The 20,766-nt window shown below is 35.9% G+C and overlaps 3 protein-coding genes and 1 non-coding gene across 4 annotated transcripts; 1 reads left to right on the top strand and 3 right to left on the bottom strand.

The window, feature by feature from the left end:
• Positions 1–788: 788 nt before the first annotated feature.
• Positions 789–1,981, bottom strand: LOC102147079 (interferon alpha-4-like). The gene has a single exon (XM_045372806.2). The coding sequence runs from the start codon at positions 1,720–1,722 to the stop codon at positions 1,153–1,155; it is 570 nt and encodes a 189-aa protein (XP_045228741.2). The 5' UTR covers positions 1,723–1,981; the 3' UTR covers positions 789–1,152.
• A 5,830-nt stretch (positions 1,982–7,811) lies between these two features.
• On the top strand, positions 7,812–7,918 carry LOC123569320 (U6 spliceosomal RNA). The gene has a single exon (XR_006692947.2). It is a non-coding gene; the product is annotated as a U6 spliceosomal RNA (small nuclear RNA).
• An 80-nt stretch (positions 7,919–7,998) lies between these two features.
• Positions 7,999–9,405, bottom strand: LOC102145208 (interferon alpha-10). The gene has a single exon (XM_005581628.4). The coding sequence runs from the start codon at positions 9,245–9,247 to the stop codon at positions 8,678–8,680; it is 570 nt and encodes a 189-aa protein (XP_005581685.3). The 5' UTR covers positions 9,248–9,405; the 3' UTR covers positions 7,999–8,677.
• An 8,762-nt stretch (positions 9,406–18,167) lies between these two features.
• LOC102144833 (interferon alpha-16) lies at positions 18,168–19,544 on the bottom strand. Its single transcript, XM_005581627.4, has one exon. The coding sequence runs from the start codon at positions 19,096–19,098 to the stop codon at positions 18,532–18,534; it is 567 nt and encodes a 188-aa protein (XP_005581684.3). The 5' UTR covers positions 19,099–19,544; the 3' UTR covers positions 18,168–18,531.
• Between the last annotated feature and the right edge of the window lie 1,222 nt (positions 19,545–20,766).

Genomic DNA, 20,766 nt, shown 5'->3' with positions numbered 1-20,766 from the left:
TTCTGCTGATTAATTCTATCAATCCAGCTCTCAGTAAGCTCTGCACTGCCATCTCTTTTCTTGCTGTAGTGCTCAGTTTTAATTCACATTTTTCGTAAGTCTATTGATTCTTTTTCTAAGCACATTTATTTTCTAAATATGCTTTTATCACCATTCCCTCTTCTCTTTCTGCTGTTAAGATATTCCACCTCTGTTTTCTGTGTGTCTCTTCAGTTCTCCCGCTTTACTGGTGGAAGGTCCTCAGAATCCAGTTTAAGTCTTTTTTTCCCTCTCCACTTGCTCACCACATGGACAGCCATTCCATTTCATTTTTGGCCTTTCCATTGCCAGTTAGGAGCTTCCAGATATGGTATTCCTTGAAAACTGCAAACTTATTTATCTGACTAGCAATGTACCTTTTCAATTACATGTTGAAAGTCAGTTTACAGAGAATATCTCTGCTTTTAATTCCAGACATGTCTCAATCTACCTTCTGCTAAGAGGAATTCATTGCTTTTTCACTTCTTCATATTACAGCAGTTAGCATAACTGATATTAATTCAGCATTATTATTGTTTTTACATTTCTTTCTGGACAAAAATCAAAGATACAAGAGAACAGGAACTGTAGTTTTTATGTTCATGTTTGTATCCTGATGACAACATACAGCTTGGTATAGAAAAATACATTTTTCTATAACTTGAATAACATTATGATAGGTAACTTAATTAAATCATCTATTTTTAAGTCAGGTCGTACAGTCAGGCTTTGCATTTTATCTTAAAGAATAAACAAACACAAGACATTTTGTATAGTAAAAAAATTTAATGAAAAAGGAAATTAATATATTGGCCAAATATGAAGAGCATATATTATTACATTAACCACAATGTAAAGGTACACATATTACATAAAAATAATTTAAACCTTAAAAATATGTAAATAATAAATATATAAATAAACAGATGAACAGAGACATCAGCGTGGTCATCTGTAAAGGACTAGTGCCTGCACAGGCAAACACGATGCTTCTTTACACTCCTGAAAACATTTGAAAATTTTGATTCAACTCGTGGTGGTTATAAGAGACATGAGTCTTTGAAATGGAAGAACTCATGAAAGTGTGAGATGACATGTCCGTCAATGAGGATCATTTCCATGTTGAACCAGTTTTCAATCCTTCCTCCTTAATCTTTTTTGCAAGTTTGTTGAAAAAGAGAGGGATCTCATGATTTCTGCTCTGACAACCTCCCAGGCACATGGGCTGTATTTCTTCTCCGTCAGATAGAGAGTGATTCTTTGGAAGTATTTCTTCACAGCCAGGATGGAGTCCTCATTCATCAAGAGAGTCTCTTCCATCCCAGGCTCTGCTATCACACAGGCTTTCAGGTCATTCAGTTGCTGGTAAAGCTCAGCGGAAAATTTTTCTAGGAGGTTCTGTTCCCAAGCAGCAGATGAGTCCTTTGTGCTGAAGAGATTGAAGGTCTGCTGGATCATCTCATGGAGGACAGACATGGCTTGAGCCTTCTGGAACTGGTTGCCATCAAACTCCTCCTGGGGGAATGCAAAGTCACGTCTGTCCTTCAGACAGGAGAAAGGAGAGATTCTTTCCATTTGTGCCAGGAGTATCAAGGCCCTCCTATGACCCAGGCTGTGGGTCTGAGGAAGATCACAGCCCAGAGAGCAGATGGATTTGTAGCTGAGCACCACCACGGCCATCAGTAAAGAAAAGGACAGGGCCATTGGGATGTTGCAAATATTGCTAGGCTACTTGAGGTGGGTAACCTTGAACCTTGGCCTCTAGGTTTTCTGAAGACTTTGCTCTGTGCATGGATCTTAAATAGTGAACATACTAATTTCCATTTTCTAAATGCTCTAGTTTTACTTTCTATCTCTGTTTTTGCTTTCTTTATTCACTCTCTACATGTGTTGAAAGATGTTTTTCATCATTGCCTATTTTTCACCTACACTCAAAACTTTTTGTGGTATATTTTTCTAATTGAAATCTTCATGAACTTTTAATCACACAGATTTGGCCTATCTAGTTATGTATACTGTGTACACCTCTACTTCACAGATAAAAACTATAAACTTTGCTCTTTTTATTCAATGTAAAGTTAAGAATGACAGAAAAGTTAAACTAAAATCTAAGTTTAAAAGCTATTGACATTTAATTTAATTTGATGAGTATAATTGTGAAATAACTTTTAATGTAATTTGTTCATGTAAATTTTGTTGTGTGAAATTACATATGCAAAATAAAAATCTATATAAATACACATTAATAATATGAATGTAAATACCTACCTAATCATTCAGAACTGCTAAAAATGTGAATAATTTTTTAAAATTTTTGTCATAGTATATGAAGCTTTGAATTTTCCTTTATATGAGAAAATAATTTGTAAACTTCACTAGCTGCAGTATTCATCCAGGTATTGCCAACACTTTTTTCTTTTCAGTACTTAACATAAATATTGATGTGTTGACTAACTTTAGTAGAAATAAATCATATAATATAAGCTATTTGCATTTAATTCTCAAAGTCTACAAAACATCCTGAAAAACTGAGGATCAAACATAAGTAATAACCATCAGATAGTCAATGGCAGCCCAAAGTTATGCAGGCTAAAGCTACAAATTGTGATAAGACTTTAAGATCCAGCAAAAAGTGGACAGAAAGTCCTCCAATCACAGTCATCTCTTTGCCCTAGGTTTGTGACACTGATCTTGTAAATATTTTGTGTATCTTCCTGAACTCAATATCAGTGCTTTTCATGTGATACACAACAAAACCCAATGAGAAAGATGTATATTAAGCAATCAAATTTTGTTGGATAGACTTGTTGGAGATTCACACACTATTGTAATATGTCAGATTTGTTTATACTACGAGAACTAATTTTTGTACCCTTCGAAGAATTATCACTCCAATAAACGTATATGACTTAGAAAATATTATCAATTAAATCATTGTCATTTTTCAAAGGTTTTCCGTTCTTATCCAAGTCAATTCTTATCGAATAAAAAAGACCATCTTTGCTCTAAAATCATAAATTTACAAATATTTAATGTTATCATGTAAAGAATAAACTTTCAGGGTGGTCCTGAACTCTAACTCTAACTTTTTATTTTCCATAAGAAGTCAGTTTGTCTTGGCCCTATAGATACTGAGTCCTTAAATGGAATGAGGTTTGCTTCAGTAAATCAGCTATTTAGTAAGTGGAGTTTTTACTAGTTTCTCATGTTCTCTTCTAATAGGAAGTGTTCAATAATGAAGCTATTTTGCTTCATCATGGCCATATTTGCTGGGATTATAATAAACAATGACAAAAGTTTCCATTCAGCTCTTATTGAGAGTCAATAATGCCCATTTAGTTTACTGCTAAAACTACTGGGATTCTAGTTTTTTTAAGGTGCATGTAGATCTGGGGATCCCAATTGCAAGAGCAGCACAATATCATCCTCTGCCCAGCACTATATTAACCATTTATGACTTCATCTCTGATCTGCCCTCTACTTTGTTATAATTGAAAACAACCACCCTGGTGTCAAATGCAGATTCACATATCTAAATTCAAACTCTCCCATTCACACAGTTTATAGGAATCAGACAATTTACTATTCCCAAAAGTAGAGAATAATAGCCTCTGTCCCCCAGATAATCCTACAGCTTTCCTTCCCTGAATCAAATCCCCAGAATGTGTATGTGAACTGTAAATATTTGTGACATCATTTTTTTATCACTGTAAATACTTGTGACATCATTTTTCCACCACTGCCTTGGGCCCACAGCACAGACACCCCCATTCCAGGCAGATTGCACTGAGTGATTGCTGGCCTGCATCTCTGGGGTGCAGCCCCCAGGAGACAAGCAAAAGACCCTCAGTTACAACTACTATTAAGGTCTCATCCTTTGATGCCTCCAAGCTGGGGAGAAAACATTAACCCTGACATAACCCCAGAGCTGTTGTGGGCAGCCCGGGAGTGACAAGATACAAGCTACAGTCAGCACTCAAGTGGGAGAGGAGGCCACAATTTCATAGCATTGAGCAGGAGCACGGCTGCAACCATGAGGAAATATAGGGGAGCCACATGACTGAGCAAGAGCCTGACAACTGACCACCACACCTCAGAGTCACCTACTAGATCATGCCCAAAGCTTCAACACTAAGAAATCTCACTAACATACCCTCATTAAACCAAAGACAAGTCAGCTACAAATAAAGGCCCTGCACAAAGCTACAGCCCTGTGAAAACATCCAGAAAAGAAGTCTATTTATTGATTGAACTCAAGCTACCCTCCCATATGCAGAGATGAGAAAGAACCAACGCAAGAACTACAGTAACTCAAATAGAGTTTCTTATGTCCTCCAAATAATCACAACTAGTTCTCCAACAAGGGTTCTTAACCAAAATGAGTTAGCTACAATGACAGAAATATAATTCAGAATATGGATAGAAGGGAATTTCATTGAGATTCAGGAAAACAGTAAAACCTAAACCAAGGAAACTAAGAATCACAAAGGATACAGGAGTTGAGAAACAGTCAGTATGAAAAAGAACCCAATGGACCTAATAGATCTGAAAAACACACTGCAAGAATTTCACAGTGCAATCACAAGTATTAACAGCAGAATAGACCAAGCTGATGATAGAATCTCAGGACTTGAAGACAGGCTCCCTGAAATAAAACAGTCAGACAAAAGTGAAGAAAAAAGAATGAAGAGCAATAAACAAAACCTCCAAGGAATAGGGGATTGTATAAAGAGGCCAAATCTAGGAATCACTTCCATCCTTAAAAGAGACAGGGAGAAAGCAAACAACTTGGGGAAAGTAATGGATAAACCCACAAGAGAACTGAAGACAGCGGTGTGAAGCGGCAGTGCAGGCTAATGATGAGTGAAGAAGAGAGCACAGTGCCGATTTCTAGAGGAAGAGGAAGGAAACTAATGTGATATGGGAGTGAAAATGGAATACAGAAAAGCAGGGAGGAAAGGGGAAAGTGTGTCAGCCACCAGAACCAGCATAAATGTATGTATGGTTTTAACTATACATAAAAGATGTATATTTTACTTAAGTTTAGGAGACTACCTTCATATGGGAGTGTGCTCTGGAATTCCGAGAGCCAGGAAACGAATGTGCCAGGTGCCAGAATCAGTTAACCATCAACATGTGTATTCTACACTTCAATCTAGATGCCGCTCCTCTGTCAGGTATTTCTACAAGCCACCATTTCCTGACTGAATATAAATAGGACTTTGAAATGAGGTGAGACAATTTTTCAGCCCCTCCAGAATTTATGACAGAATTTTGTTTTGTTTTTTGTTTTTTGTGTTTTTTTTAGGCTGCCTAAAAAAATATATGCAAGCAGAATGGAATTTCAATGTAAAATAATTTATTGTTATTTATACCTGATGTGCAAATTTTGTATTGGGATTTCCTAAATAATTATTAATCTTCTCTTTTCCTCAATTATACACAACCATCTCCTGCTCTCTTAAATTCCTTGGTTCATGTTGTATTTTTACCTGATTTTGACCAACTTCCTTCCTTCCTTCCTTCCTTCCTTCCTTCCTTCCTTCCTTCCTTCCTTCCTTCCTTCCTTCCTTCCTTTCTTTCTTTCTTTCTTTCTTTCTTTCTTTCTTTCTTTCTTTCTTTCTTTCTTTCTTTCTTTCTTTCTTTTTGCTTTAAGTTCTGGGATACATGTGCAGAACGTGCAGATTTGTTACATAGGTATATGTGTGCCATGGTGGTTTGCTGCACCTATGAAGTCGTCACCTAGGTTTTAAGCACAATCTTTTTTAATCCTGTCTGTCATTGACGGGCATTTGGGTTGGTTTCTCGTCTTTGCTATTGTGAATAGTGCTGCAATAAACATACACGTGCATGATTTTATAATAGAATGACTTATGTTCCTTTGGGTATACACTCAGCAATGGGATTGCTGGGTCAAATGGTGTTTCTAGGTTCTAGATCCTTGATGAATCGCCACACTGCCTTCCACAATGGTTGAAGTAATTTACATTCCTACCAACAGTGTGAAAGCTTTCCTAATTCTCCACAGCTTCACCGGCATCTGTTATTTCCTGAATTTTTAGTAATTGCCATTCTGAGTGGCATGAGATGGTATCTCATTGTGGTTTTGATTTGCATTTCTCTAATGATCAGTGATGTTCAGCTTTTTTCATGTTTATTGGCTGCATAAATGTCTTCTTTTGAGAAGTGTCTGTTCATGTCCTTTGACAGCTTTTTGATGGGGCTTTTCTTTTTGTAAATTTGTTTAAGTTCTTTGTGCATTCTGGATATTAGACCTTTGTCAGATGGGTAGACTGCAAACATTTTCTCCCATTCTGTAGGTTGCCTGTTCTCTCTGATGATTCATAGTGTCTTTTGCTGTGCAGAAGCTCTTTAATTACATGCCATTTGTCAATTTTAGCTTTTGTTGCAGTTGGTTTTGGTGATTTCATCATAAAATCGTTGCCCATGCCTATGTCCTGAATGCTATTGCCTATGTTTTCTTCTAGGGTTTTTGTCGTTTTGGGTTTTACATTTACGTCTTTAATCCATCTTGAGTTAATTTTTGTATTAGGTGTAAGGAAGGGGTCCATTTTCAGTTTTCTGCATATGGAAACCAGTTTTCCCAGCACCATTTTTAAAATAGGGAATCCTTTCCCCATTCCTACAGTACTGAGAAAGAGAATCTCTTTTCCAGTTTCCGATTTTATTTTATGAAAGAAATGTGTTAGTTTTACTGACATTTTACAGAGTATTAATCAAAATAATGATCAATTACTATTGTTAATAATTTTATATTTTGTGCTTTAATTATATAAAAATTAAATGTATTAATATGATTTGCCAATGCATCACATTTTGAAATTTATTCAGTAACATATATTTTCAAAAAGGAAACACTATGCGGATAAAAGATAATCCACATGTTTTGGGATTCCAACCTTATTACTTCCCTCCATTGCAAAGGCAGATCTCTCACAATTTTCTATATGTGTTATCTTGATTTTTCTTTTCGGATTCACTCTTTTACCTACCCCAGTATGACTTCTGCTGAGTAATTCTATCAATCCAGCTCTCAGTAAGCTCTGCACTGTCATCTATTTTTTTGCTGTAGTGCTCAGTTTTAATTCATATTTTCCATAAGTCTGTTGATTCTCCTTGTAAGCACATTTATTTTTTCAATACGCTTTTATCACCATTCCCTCTTCTCCTTCTGATATTAAGGTATTCCACGTCTGTTTTCTTTGTGTCTCTTCTGTTTCCCCACTTTAATGTTGGAAGGTCCTCAGAATCCAGTTTAAGTCTTTTTTTCTCTCCCCACTTGCTCCCCACATTACAGCCTTCATTTTTGGCCTTTCCATTGCCAGTTAGGAACTTCCAGATATGGTATTCCTTGGAAACTGCAAACTCATATATCTGACTGGCAGTGTACATTTCCAATTACATGTTTGAAAGTCAGTTTACAGAGAATATCTCTGCTTTTAATTCCAGACATGTCTCAATTTACCTTCTGCTATGCATAATTCATTGTTTTTTTTACTTCCTCACGTTACAGCAGTTAGCATAACTGATATTAATTCAACATTATTATTGTTTTTAGATTTCTTTCTGGATAAATTCAAAGATACAAGAGAACAGGAACTGTATTTTTTATGTTCCCATTTATATTTTGAAGGCAACATATAACCAGGTATAAAAAAATGTATTTTTCCATATTTGAATAAAATTATGATAGGTAACTTAACTAAATCATCTTTTTTTAAGTCAGGTTGTGCAGTCAGGCTTGGCATTTAATCTTAAAGAATAAACAAACAGTGCTCACTCCTGCAGCACATATACTAAAATTGGAATCATACAGAGAAGATTAGCATGGCCCCTGTGCAAGGATGACATGCAAATTTGTGAAGCGTTCTATATTTTTAGCAAACTATTGCAAGAACAGAAAACCAAACACTGTATGTTCTCACTCATAGGTGGGAATTGAACAATGAGAACACTTGGACACAGGAAGGGGAACATCACACACCAGGGCCTGTAGTGGGGTGGGGGTAGCAGGGAGGGATAGCATTAGGAGATATACCTAATGTAAATGATGAGTTAATGGGTGCAGCACACCAACATGGCATATGTATACATACGTAACAAACCTGCACGTTGTGCACATGTACCCTAGAACTTAGAGTATGATAAAAAAAAGAATAAAAAACACAAGAAATTTTGTATAGTAAAAATTTAATGAAAAAGGAAATTAATATACTGGCTAAGAATATGAAGAACATATGTTATTACATTAACCACAATGTAAAGGTACACATTATATTACATACAAATAAGTTAAATCTTAAAAATAGTTAAATAAATAAATATTTAAATAAACAGATGACACTGCACTCCAGCCTGGGTGACAGAGCGAGACTCTGTCTCAAGAAAAAAAAAATAAAAATAAATAATAAATAAATAATAAATAAATAGATGAACAGAGACATCAGCGTGGTCATCTGTAAAGGACTAGTGCCTGCACAGGCAAACACGATGCTTCTTTACACTCCTGAAAACATTAGAAAATTTTCTTTCAACTCGTGGTGTTTATAGGAGAAATGAGTCTTTGAAATGGAAGAACTCATAAAAGTGTGAGACGATGTGTCAGTCAATGAGGATCATGTCCATGTTGAACCAGTTTTCAATTCTTCTTCCTTAATCTTTTTTGCAAGTTTGTTGAAAAAGAGAGGGATCTCATGATTTCTGCTCTGACAACCTCCCAGGCACAAGGGCTGTATTTCTTCTCCATCAGATAGAGAGTGATTCTTTGGAAGTATTTCCTCGCAGCCAGGATGGAGTCCTCATTCATCAGTGGAGTCTCTCCCACCCCGGCCTCCTGTATCACACAGGCTTCCAAGTCACTCAGTTGCTGGTAAAGTTCGGTGGAAAATTTTTCTAGGAGGTTCTGTTCCCAAGCAGCAGATGAGTCCTTTGTGCTGAAGAGATTGAAGGTCTGCTGGATCATCTCATGGAGGACAGACATGGCTTGAGCCTTCTGGAACTGGTTGCCATCAAACTCCTCCTGGGGGAATCCAAAGTCACGTCTGTCCTTCAGACAGGAGAAAGGAGAGATCCTTCCCATTTGTGCCAGAAGTATCAAGGCCCTCCTATGACCCAGGCTGTGGGTCTGGGGCAGATCACAGCCCAGAGAGCAGATGGATTTGTAGCTGAGCACCACCACGGCCATCAGTAAAGAAAAGGACAGGGCCATTGGGATGTTGCAAATATTGCTAGGCTACTTGAGGTGAACCTTGGCCTCTAGGTTTTCTGAAGACTTTGCTCTGTGCATGGGTCTTAAATAGTGAACATACTAATTTCCATTTTCTAAATGCTCTAGTTTTACTTTCTATCTCTGTTTTTGCTTTCTTTATTCACTCTCTACATGTGTTGAAAGATGTTTTTCATCATTGCCTATTTTTCCCTTGCACTCAAAACTTTTTATGGTATTATTTTCTAATTGAAATCTTCATGAACTTTTATTAACACAGATTTGGCATATCTATTTATGTATACTGTGTATACCTCTACTTCAGAGATAAAAACTATAAACTTTGCTCTTTTTATTCAATGTAAAGTTAAGAATGACAGAAAAGTTAAACTAAAATCTAAGTTTAAAAGCTATTGACATTTAATTTAATTTGAGGGGTATAACTGTGGAATAACTTTTAATGTAATTTGTCCATGTATATTTTGTTGTATCAAATTAAATATGCAAAATAAAAATCTGTATAAATACACATTAATCATATGAATGTAATTACATACTTAATAATTCAAAACTTCTAAAATTATGAATCAATAGTTTTTAAACATTTTTCTCAAAGCTTTGAAGTTTGCTTTATATAAGAAAATAATTTGTAAACTTCACTAGCTGCAGTATTCATCCAGATATTGCCAACACTTTTTTCTTTTCAGTACTTGACATAAATATTGATGTGTTGAATAACTTTAGTAGAAATAAATCCTGTAATATAAGCTATGTAATTCTCAAAGTCTACAAAACATCCTGAAAAACTGCGGATCAAATATAAGTAATAACCCTAAGATAGTCAATGGCAGCCCAAAGTTATGCGGGCTAAAGCTACAAATTGTGATAAGACTTTAAGATCCAGCAAAAAATGGACTGAAAGTCCTCCAAGCACAGTCATCTATTTGACATAGGTTTGTAACACTGGTCTTGCAGATATTTTGTGTATCTTCATGAACTCAATATCAGTGCTTCTCATGTGATACACAACAAAACCCAATGAGAAAGGTGTATATTAAGCAATCAAATTTTGTTGAATAGAGTTGTTGTTGGAGAGTCACAAACTATTGTAATATGTCAGACTTGTTTATACTATGAGAACTAATTTTTGTACCCTTCGAAGAATTATCATTCCAATAAACATCTGTGACTTAGAAAATATTATCAATTAAATCATTTTTGTCATTTTTCATTGATGTTCAGATTCTCTAAAGGTTTTCAGAAGTTCCTATCCAAGTCAATAATTATCAAATAAAAAAGACCATCTTTGTTCTAAAATCATAAATTTATAAATATCGAATATCATCATGTAAAGAATTAACTTTCAGGGTGGTCCTGAATTCTGGCTCTAACTTTTTATTTTGCATAAGAAGTTAGTTTGTCTTGGCCCTATAGATACCAAGTCCTTAAATGGAATGAGCTCTGCTTTAGCAAATCAGCTACATAGTAAGTGGAGTTTTTACTAGTTTCTCATGTTTTCTTCTACTGGAAAGTGTTCAATAATGAAGCTATTTTGCTTCATCATGGCCATATTTGCTGGGATTATAATAGACAATGATAAAAATTTCCATTCAGCTCTTACTGAGAATCAATAATGCCCATTTAGTTTACTGCTATAACCAGTGGGATTCTAGTTTTTTAAGGTGCATGTAGATCTGGGGATCCCAATTGCAAGAGCAGCACAATATCATCCTCTGCCCAGCACTATATTAACCATTTATGGCTTCATCTCTGATCTGCCCTCTACTTTGTTATAATTGAAAATAACCAGCCTGGTGTCAAATACAGATTCACATGTCTATATTCAAACTCTCCCATTCACACAGTTTATAGGAATCAGATAATTTACTATTCCCAAAAGTAGGGAATAATAGCCTCTGTCCCCTAGATAATCCTACAGCTTTCCTTCCCTGGATCAAATCCCCAGAATGTGTATGTGAACTATAAATACTTGTGACATCATTTTTCCATCATTTATAAATTTCAGCTTCAAATCATGTGATAATCTTCAGAAGACACTAGTAGAAAATGAGCCTGTTTATATAAAGGTAGAGATTATGAAATGGATCAATTTTAGAAAATAACCAAACACATTTTATTATTCATTATTTTAAATAATTCAAATTCTTCATATCTCTGAACAATTAAAATATTCTACATTGTGAAATGTGCACAGTGGTTTCCATAATAGAGGAGTCTTCATTTCACAAATGCATATTTTGTACATGAATTTAGTAGTTTATACAGTCGACAAATTTGTATTGAATTTTGAGCCTATCCTTTTTATCAGACCTTGAGAATACAGGGCAATTTTGCCCAAGTTATTGTTCTTAGTCTTTGAAACACTGGGGGAGAGAGTATTTTTCCTTTGTTCACTTGAGATTGTATTGGGAATTTTTGCATATTCATTTTTTACATAGTATGTTACTGTGAAAATTTGTTTTTCTATACTTTGATTTCTTTGATTTTCATATTCAGGTTAGTGTCAATGAAAGAATATGAATATAATTTTTAAATGGGCTATACAGTAGTTCTGTGTGGCATTCATGACAACAAATATATTTATATTTCTCACTTCACTTTTCCTAGAAGGTAAAAGTGGTCTGATTTTTCATCTTAATTTATGGGAACAAAAAGAAAACAAATGTATGTCTAAATGTGATAAACATGTAAGAGGAGAAATACCTAATGTAAATGATGAGTTAATGGTGCAGCACAGCAACATGGCACATGTATAGCTATTTAACAAACCTGCATGTTTTGCACATGTACCCTAGAACTTAAAGTATAATAAAGGAAAGAATGACCAGAAGGGAACTTAGAAAATATCTTGAGACAGATGAAAATGTAAACACAACATAACAAAATGTATGTGATGCAGTGAAAACAGAGCTAAAGGGGAAATTGAAAGCTATAAAAGTTTATATTTAAAAAGAAGAAAGACCTCAAACCAATGAACTAACTTTACAAATTAAGGAAGTAGAAAAAGTAGAAATAAACACAGAGCTAGGAAGAGGAAGAAAATAAGAAAGACTAAAGCAGAAATTAATAAAATACAGAATAGAAAAGCAATTAACTTGAAATACCATTTGACCCAGCCATCCCTTTACTGGGTTTATACCGAAAGGTATTATAAATCATGCTGCTATAAAGACACATGCACATGTATGTTTATTGTGGCACTATTCACAATAGCAAAAACTTGGAACCAACCCAGATGTCCCTCAATGATAGACTGGATTAAGGAAATGTGGCACATGGCTGGGCGTGGTGGCTCACACCTGTAATCCCAGCACTTTGGGAGGCCACGGTGGGCGGATCACAAGGTCAGGCGATCGAGACCAGCCTGGCTAACATGGTGAAACCCTGTCTCTACTAAAAATACAAAAAAGTTAGCCAGGCATGGTGGCGGGTGCCTGTAGTCCCAGCTACTCAGGAGGCTGAGGCAGGAGAATGGCATGAACCCAGGAGGAGGAACTTGCAGTGAGCCGAGGTCACACCACTGCACTCCAGCCTGGGCGACAAAGCGAGACTCCGTCTCAAAAAAAAAAAAAAAAAAAGAAAAGAAAAGAAAATGTGGCACACAGACACCATGGAATACTATGGAGCCATAAAAAAGATGTGCTCATGCCTTTTGTAGGGACATAGATGAAGCTGGAAACCCTTATTCTCAGCAAACTATCACAAGGACAAAAAAAACAAACACCGCATGTTCTCACTCATCGGTGGGAATTGAATAATGAGAACACTTGGAAACAGGAATGGGAACATCACATACCAGAGCCTGTGGTGGGCTAGGGGGTAGAAGGGAGGGATAGCATTAGGAAATATACCTAATGTAAATGACGAGTTAATGGGTGCAGCACACCAACATGGCATATGTATACATATGTAACAAACCTGCACGTTGTGCACATGTACCCTAGAACTTAAAGTGTAATAAAAAAATAATAAAAAGGAAAGAAAAGCAATTAAAAAATCAATGGAAGTGAACATTGGTCTTTTGAAAGGATCAACAAAATTGACAAACCCTAAACTATATTAAGAGATAAGTAGAGAAAAAATCACATGAAAGTCAGAAATAACAGAGGACATAAAACAACTGACGGCATAGAAGTAAAAAGGATTGGCCAGGAGCGGTGGCTCACGCCTGTCATCCCAGCACTTTGGGAGGCCGAGGCGGGCAGATCACAAGCTCAGGAGATCGAGACCATCCTAGTTAACACAGTGAAACCCCATCTCTACTAAAAATACAAAAGGAAATTAGCTGGGCATGGTGGTAGGTGCCTGTAGTCCCAGCTACTCAGGAGGATGAGGCAGGAGCATGGCCTGAACCCGGGAGTCAGAGCTTGCGGTAAGTGGAGATCGTGCTACTGCACTGCAGCCTGGGCGACACAGCGAGACTTGGTCTCCAAAAAAAAAAAAAAAAAAGAAGAAGTAAAAAGGATTATAACAGACTACTATGAGCAATTATACTCCAACAAAGTGATTAACCTATAAGACATAAATAAATTCCTACAAACAAACAACTTACCAAGACCAAATCATGAATAAACAAAAAAATCTGACTAGACCTATAACTAGCAAGGAGATCAAATCAGTCATCAAACTTCCCAATAACAACAACAATATAGGGGAGCCACATGACTAAGCCTGACAACTGACCACCACACCTAAGGGTCACCTACTAGATCATGCCCAAAGCTTCAACACTAAAATATCTCACTAACATACCCTCATTAAACCAAAGACAAGTCAGCTACAAATAAAGACCCTGCACAAAGCTGCAGCCCTGTGAAAACATCCAGAAAAGAAGTCTATTTATTGATTGAACTCAAGCTACACTCCCATATGCAGAGATGAGAAAGAACCAATGCAAGAACTACAGTAACTCAAATGGACGGAGTTTCTTATGTCCTTCAAATAATCACACTAGTTCTCCAACAAGGGTTCTTAACCAAAATGAGTTAGCTACAGTGACAGAGATATAATTCAGTATATGGATAGAACGGAATTTCACTGAGATTCAGGAAAACAGTAAAACCTAAACCAAGGAAACTAAGAATCACAATCAAAGGATACAGGAGCCGACAGACAAAACAGCCAGTATGAAAAACAACCTAATGGACCTAATAGATCTAAAAAACACTATAAGAGTTTCACAATGCAATCACAAGTATTAACAGCAGAATAGACCAAGCTGAGGAAAGAATCTCAGGACTTGAAGACTGGTTCTCCGAAATAAGACAGTCAGACAAAACTAAAGAAAAAAGAATGAAGAGCAATGAACAAACCTCCAAGAAACAGGGGACTGTATAAAGAGGCCAAATCTAGGAATCACTTGCATCCTTAGAAGAGACAGGGAGAAAACAAACAACTTGGAAAATATATTTCAGGATATCATCTATGAAAAGTTCCACAACCTTGATAGAGCCCAAAAGTCAAATTCCCTTGAAGTTCTACACCCAGATTGGGAGGCTGTTCTAATTCTTAGTGTTGCACAATACATATAGGAAGGGATAAGTTAGGAAGCCCCGGGGAGGCTGGGCAGGTTGGAGGAAAGGCACACATCCTGACCCTTTCTCTTTCCCCATAGCTGTCCATTGCCCCAAGAGGACATGTCCTGCCTGAAGCTGGGAGTATTTTCTCTCTCTAAGATCCAAAAGTTAAGGAAATGGGTTAATTCCAGTACCGGGGTCAGTTCTTTCTTGGGAAGAGCCTCTTTTTAGCTATGAAGATACACCTCCAGTCAGGAGGCCTACTTATGCATTAGCAGCCTGTTCACAGACTTGGTTGCCGTCTTGATGCATTTTGACCAGTTGGGGGCGCTCATTCCCTGTAAATGTTGTAATAGTCTCCAAACCTGCCTTTTATTTCATTTGCTAAGCTACTGTTATGTCATTGTAACAGAGACATTCCCTCTTTGTCAGAAATATTCATCATAAGAAAGGAAAAGGAATATTTTATAAAAGAGTTTCTGAAAAACCTAGAACTTTTATTGAACTTCTGCTTTCATTTGTGATTTTGTACTCTTAAGGGGAAAGTGATGGGTAAAACCCACAAGAGAACTGAAAACAGGTGTGTGAAGAGTCAGTGCAGGCTAATGATGAGTGAAGAAGAGAGCACGGTGCCGATTTCTAGAGGAAGAGGAAGGAAACTAATGTGATACGGGAGTGAAAAATGGGATACAGAAAAGCAGGGAAGAAAGGGGAAAGTGTGTCAGCTCCCAGAACCAGCAAAGATGTATATTTTACTTAAGTTTAGGAGACTACCTTCATATGGGAGTGTCCTCTGGAATTCTGAGAGCCAGGAAACGAATGTGCCAGGTGCCAGAATCAGTTAACCATCAACACGTGTATTCTGCACTTCACTCTAGATGCTGCTCCTCTGTCAGGTATTTCTACAAGCCACCATTTCCTGACTGAATGTAAATAGGACTTTGAAATGAGGTGAGACCATTTTTCAGCCTCTTTACAATTCATGACAGAATTCTGTTTTTTGTTTTTTAGGCTGCCTAAAAAAATATATGCAAGCAGAATGGAATTTCAATGTAAAATAATTTCTTGTGATTTATACCTGATGTGTAAATTTTGTATTGGGATTTCCTAAATAATTATTAATCTCCTTTTTTCCCCAATTATACGCAACCATGTCCTGCTCTCTGAGGAGATGTTGCATTTTCAGCTGATTTTGACCAACTTTCTTCCTTTCTGTTTTTTTGACATTGCTTTAAGTCCTGGAATACATGTGCAGAATGAGCAGATTTGTTACATAGGTATACGTGTGCCATGGTGGTTTGCTGCACCTATCAACTCGTCACCTAGAATTTAAGCACAATTTTTTTTTAATCCCGTCTATCATTGATGGTCATTTTGGTTGGTTTCTTGTCTGTGCTATTGTAAATAGTGCTGCAATAAACATACACGTGCATGTATTTTTATAATAGAATGATTTATATTTCTTTGGGTATATACTCAGCAATGGGATTGCTGGGTCAAATGGTATTTCTGGTTCTGGATCCTTGATGAATTGCCACACTGTCTTCCACAATGGTTGAACTAATTTACATTCCTACCAACAGTGTAAAACCTTTCCTATTTTTCCACAGCTTCACCAGCATCTGTTATTTCCTGACTTTTTAATAATCGCCATTCTGAGTGGCATGAGATGGTATGTCATTGTAGTTTTGATTTGCATTTCTGTAATGATCAGTGATGTTGAGCTTTTCTCATGTTTATTGGCCACATAAAAGTCTTCTTTTGAGAAGCATCTGTTCATGTCCTTTGCCAAGTTTTTGATGGGGCTTTTTTTTTTTTTGTAAATTTGTTTACGTTCCTTGTACATTCTGGATATTAGACCTTCGTCAGATGGGTAGACCGCAAAAATTTTCTCCCATTCTGTAGGCTGCCTGTTTGCTCTGATGATTGATAGCTTCTTTTGCTGTGCAAAGGCTCTTTAATTAGATGCCATTTGTCAATTTTAGCTTTTGTTGCAGTTGCTTTTCGTGATTTCATCATAAAACCTTTGTCCATGCCTATGTCCTGAACGCTATTGCCTAAGTTTTCTTCTAGGGTTTTTATGGTTTTGGGTTTTACATTTAAGTGTTTAATCCATCTTGAGTTAATTTCTGTATAACGTGTAAGGAACAGGTCCAGTTTCAGTTTTATGCTTATGGCTCTCCAGTTTTCCCAGCACCATTTATTAAATAGGGAATCTTCTCCCCATTCCTAAAGTATTGAGAAAGAGAATCTCTTTTCCAGTTTCTGATTTTATTTTATGAAAGAAATGTGTCAGTTTTTACTGATATTTAACAGAATTAATCAAAATTTTGATCAATTACTATTGTAAATAATTTTATATTTTATGCTTTAAATATATAAAAAGTAAGTGTATTAATATGATTTACCAATGCATCACATTTATGAAAATTATTCAGCGACATATATTTTCAAAAGGGAAACACTATGCAGATAAAAGATAATCCACATTTTTGGAGAGTGCAACCTTATTACTTCCCTCCATTGCAAAGGCAGATCTCTCACAATTTTCCGTATGTGTTATCTTGATTTTCTTTTCTCATTCACTCTTCTACCTACCCCAATATGGCTTCTGCTGATTAATTCTATCAATCCAGCTCTCAGTAAGCTCTGCACTGCCATCTCTTTTCTTGCTGTAGTGCTCAGTTTTAACTCACATTTTCCATAAGTTTGTTGATTTTTTTCTAAGCACATTTATTTTCTAAATACACTTTTATCACCATTCCCTCTTGCCCTTCTGATATTAAGGTATTCCACGTCTGTTTTCTTTGTGTCTCTTCTGTTCCCACACTTAAACGTTGGAAGGTCCTCAGAATCCAGTTTAAGTCTTTTTTTCCTTCTCCACTTGTTCCCCACATGACAGCCTTCATTTTTGGCCTTTCAATTGCCAGTTAGGAATGTCCAGATATGGTATTCCTTGAAAACTGCAAACTCATTTATCTGACTGGCAATGTACATTTTCAATTACATGTTGAAAGTCAGTTTACAGAGAATATCTCTGCTTTAATTTCCAGACATGTCTCAATCTACCTTCTGCTAAGAGGAATTCATTGTTTTTTTACTTCCTCACAATTCAGCAGTCAGCATAACTGACATTAACTCAGCATTATTATTGTTCTTAGATTTCTTTCTGGACAAAAATCAAAGATACAAGAGAATAGGAACTGTATTTTTTATGCTCACGTTTATATCTTGAAGTCAACATATAACCTGGTATAGAAAAATATATTGTTCTATAACTTGAATAAAATTGATAGTTAACTTAATTAAATCATCTATTTTTAAGTCAAGGTGTACAGTCAGGATTGGTGTTTTATCTTAAAGAATAAACAAACACAAGAAATTTTGTGTAGTAAAAATTTAATGAAAAAGAAATTAATATATTGGCTACATAAGAAGAACATATATTGTTACATTAACCACAATGTAAAGGTACACATGATATTACATAAAAATAATTTAAATCTTAAAAATAGTTAAATAAGTAAATATTTAAATAAATAGATGAACAGAGACATCAGCACGGCCTTCTGTAAAGGACTAGTGCCTGCACAGGCAAACACGATGCTTCTTTACACTCCTGAAAACATTTGAAAATTTGGATTCAACTCGTGGTGGTTATAGGAGAAATTAGTCTTTGAAATGGAAGAACTCATTAAAGTGTGAGATGATGTATAGTCAATGAGGATCATTTCCATGTTGAACCAGTTTTCAATCCTTCCTCCTTAATCTTTTTTGCAAGTTTGTTGAAAAAGAGAGGGATCTCATGATTTCTGCTCTGACAACCTCCCAGGCACAAGGGCTGTATTTCTTCTCCATCAGATAGAGAGTGATTCTTTGGAAGTATTTCCTCACAGCCAGGATGGAGTCCTCATTCATCAGGGGAGTCTCTTCTACCCCAGCCTCCTGTATCACACAGGCTTCCAGGTCATTCAGTTGCTGGAAAAGTTCAATGTAGAATTTGTCTAGGAGGGTCTCATCCCAAGCAGCAGATGAGTCCTTTGTGCTGAAGAGATTGAAGGTCTGCTGGATCATCTCATGGAGGACAGACATGGCTTGAGCCTTCTGGAACTGGTTGCCATCAAACTCCTGGGGGAATGCAAAGTCATTTCTGTCCTTCAGGCAGGAGGGAAGAGAGATTTTTTGCATTTGTGCCAGGAGTATCAAGGCCCTCCTATGACCCAGGCTGTGGGTCTGAGGCAGATCACAGCCCAGAGAGCAGATGGATTTGTAGCTGAGCACCACCACGGCCATCAGTAAAGAAAAGGACAGGGCCATTGGAATGTTGCAAATATTGCTAGGCTACGTGAGGTGGGTAACCTTGAACCTTGGCCTCTAGGTTTTCTGAAGACTTTGCTCTGTGCATGGGTCTTAAATAGTGAACATAATAATTTCCATTTTCTAAATGCCCTAGTTTTACTTTCTATCTCTGTTTTTGCTTTCTTTATTCACTCTCTACATATGTTTAAAGATGCTTTTCATTTTTTTCATCATTGCCTACTTTTCCCCTGCACTCAAAACTTTTTATGGTATTTTTTTTCTAATTGAAATCTTCATAAAATTTTAATAACACAGATTTGGCCTATCTATTTATGTATACTGTGTAAACCTCTACTTCACAGATAAAGACTATAAAGTTTGCTCTTTTTATTTGATGTAAAGTTAAGAATGACAGAAAAGTTAACCTAAAATCTAAGTTTAAAAGCTATTGACATTTAACTTAATTTGATGAGTATAATTGTAGAATAACTTTTAATGTAATTTGTTCATGTAAATATTGTTGTATCAAATTACATATGCAAAATAAAAATCTATATAAATACACATTAATCATATGAATGTAATGACATACCTAATCATTCAAAATTCCAAAAAAATGAACCAGTTGTTTAAAATTTTTCTCACAGTATATGAAGCTTTGAATTTTGCTTTATACGAGAAAATAATTTGTAAACTTCACTAGCTGCAATATTAATCCAGATATTGCCAACACTTTTTTCTTTTCAGCACTTGACATACATATTGATGTGTTGTATAACTTTAGCAGAAATAAATCATAAAATATAAGGTATTTGCAATGAATTCTCAAAGTCTACAAAACATCCTGAAGAACTGAGGAGAAAACATAAGTAATAACCATAAGACAGTCAATGGCAGCCCAAAGGTATGCAGGTTAAATCCACATATTGTGATAAGACTTTAAGACCCAGCAAAAAAATGGACAACAAGTCCTCCAATCACAGTCATCTATTTGACATAGGTTTTTAACACTGATCTTGCAAATATTTTGTGTATCTTCATGAACTCAATATTAGTGCTTCTCATGTGATACACAACAAAACCCAGTGAGAAAGATGAATATTAAGCAATCAAATTTTGTTGGATAGACTTGTTGGAGGTCACGAGCTGTTGTAATATGTCAGACTTGTTTATACTATGAGAACTAATTTTTGTACCCTTCAAAGAAGTATCATTCCAATAAACATATGTGACTTAGAAAATATTATCAATTAAGTCATTTTGGCATTTTTCATCGAAGTTCAAATTCCCTAAAGGTTTTCAGAAGTTCCTATCCAAGTCAATTCTTATCGAATAAAAAAGATCATCTTTGTTCTAAATTCATAAATTTATAAATATTGAATATCATCATGTAAAGAATCAACTTTCAGAGGGGTCCTGAACTCTGACTCTAACTTTTTATTTTGTATAAGAAGTTAGTTTGTCTCAGCCCTATAGAGGCTGAGTCCTTAAATGGAATGAGCTCTGCTTTAGCCAATCAGCTATTTAGTAAGTGGAGTTTTTACTAGTTTGTCATTTTTTCTTCTACTAGGAAGTGTTCAAGAATGAGGCTATTTTGCTTCATCATGGCCATATTTGCTGGGATTATAATAGACAATGACAAAAATGTCCATTCAGCTCTTATTGAGAGTCAATAATGCCCATGTA

Source organism: Macaca fascicularis, chromosome 15 (assembly GCF_037993035.2).
Source record: "Macaca fascicularis isolate 582-1 chromosome 15, T2T-MFA8v1.1".
Classification (NCBI taxonomy): domain Eukaryota; kingdom Metazoa; phylum Chordata; class Mammalia; order Primates; family Cercopithecidae; genus Macaca; species Macaca fascicularis.
The sequence above is the reverse complement of the archived record's forward strand: the minus strand, read 5'-3'. Positions and strand labels throughout refer to the sequence as shown.

Bases quoted from the DNA above. Each gene is read 5' to 3' on its own strand.
- LOC102145208 (XM_005581628.4), bottom strand. From the start codon at position 9,247: ATGGCCCTGTCCTTTTCTTTACTGATGGCCGTGGTGGTGCTCAGCTAC.
- LOC102144833 (XM_005581627.4), bottom strand. From the start codon at position 19,098: ATGGCCCTGTCCTTTTCTTTACTGATGGCCGTGGTGGTGCTCAGCTAC.
- LOC102147079 (XM_045372806.2), bottom strand. From the start codon at position 1,722: ATGGCCCTGTCCTTTTCTTTACTGATGGCCGTGGTGGTGCTCAGCTAC.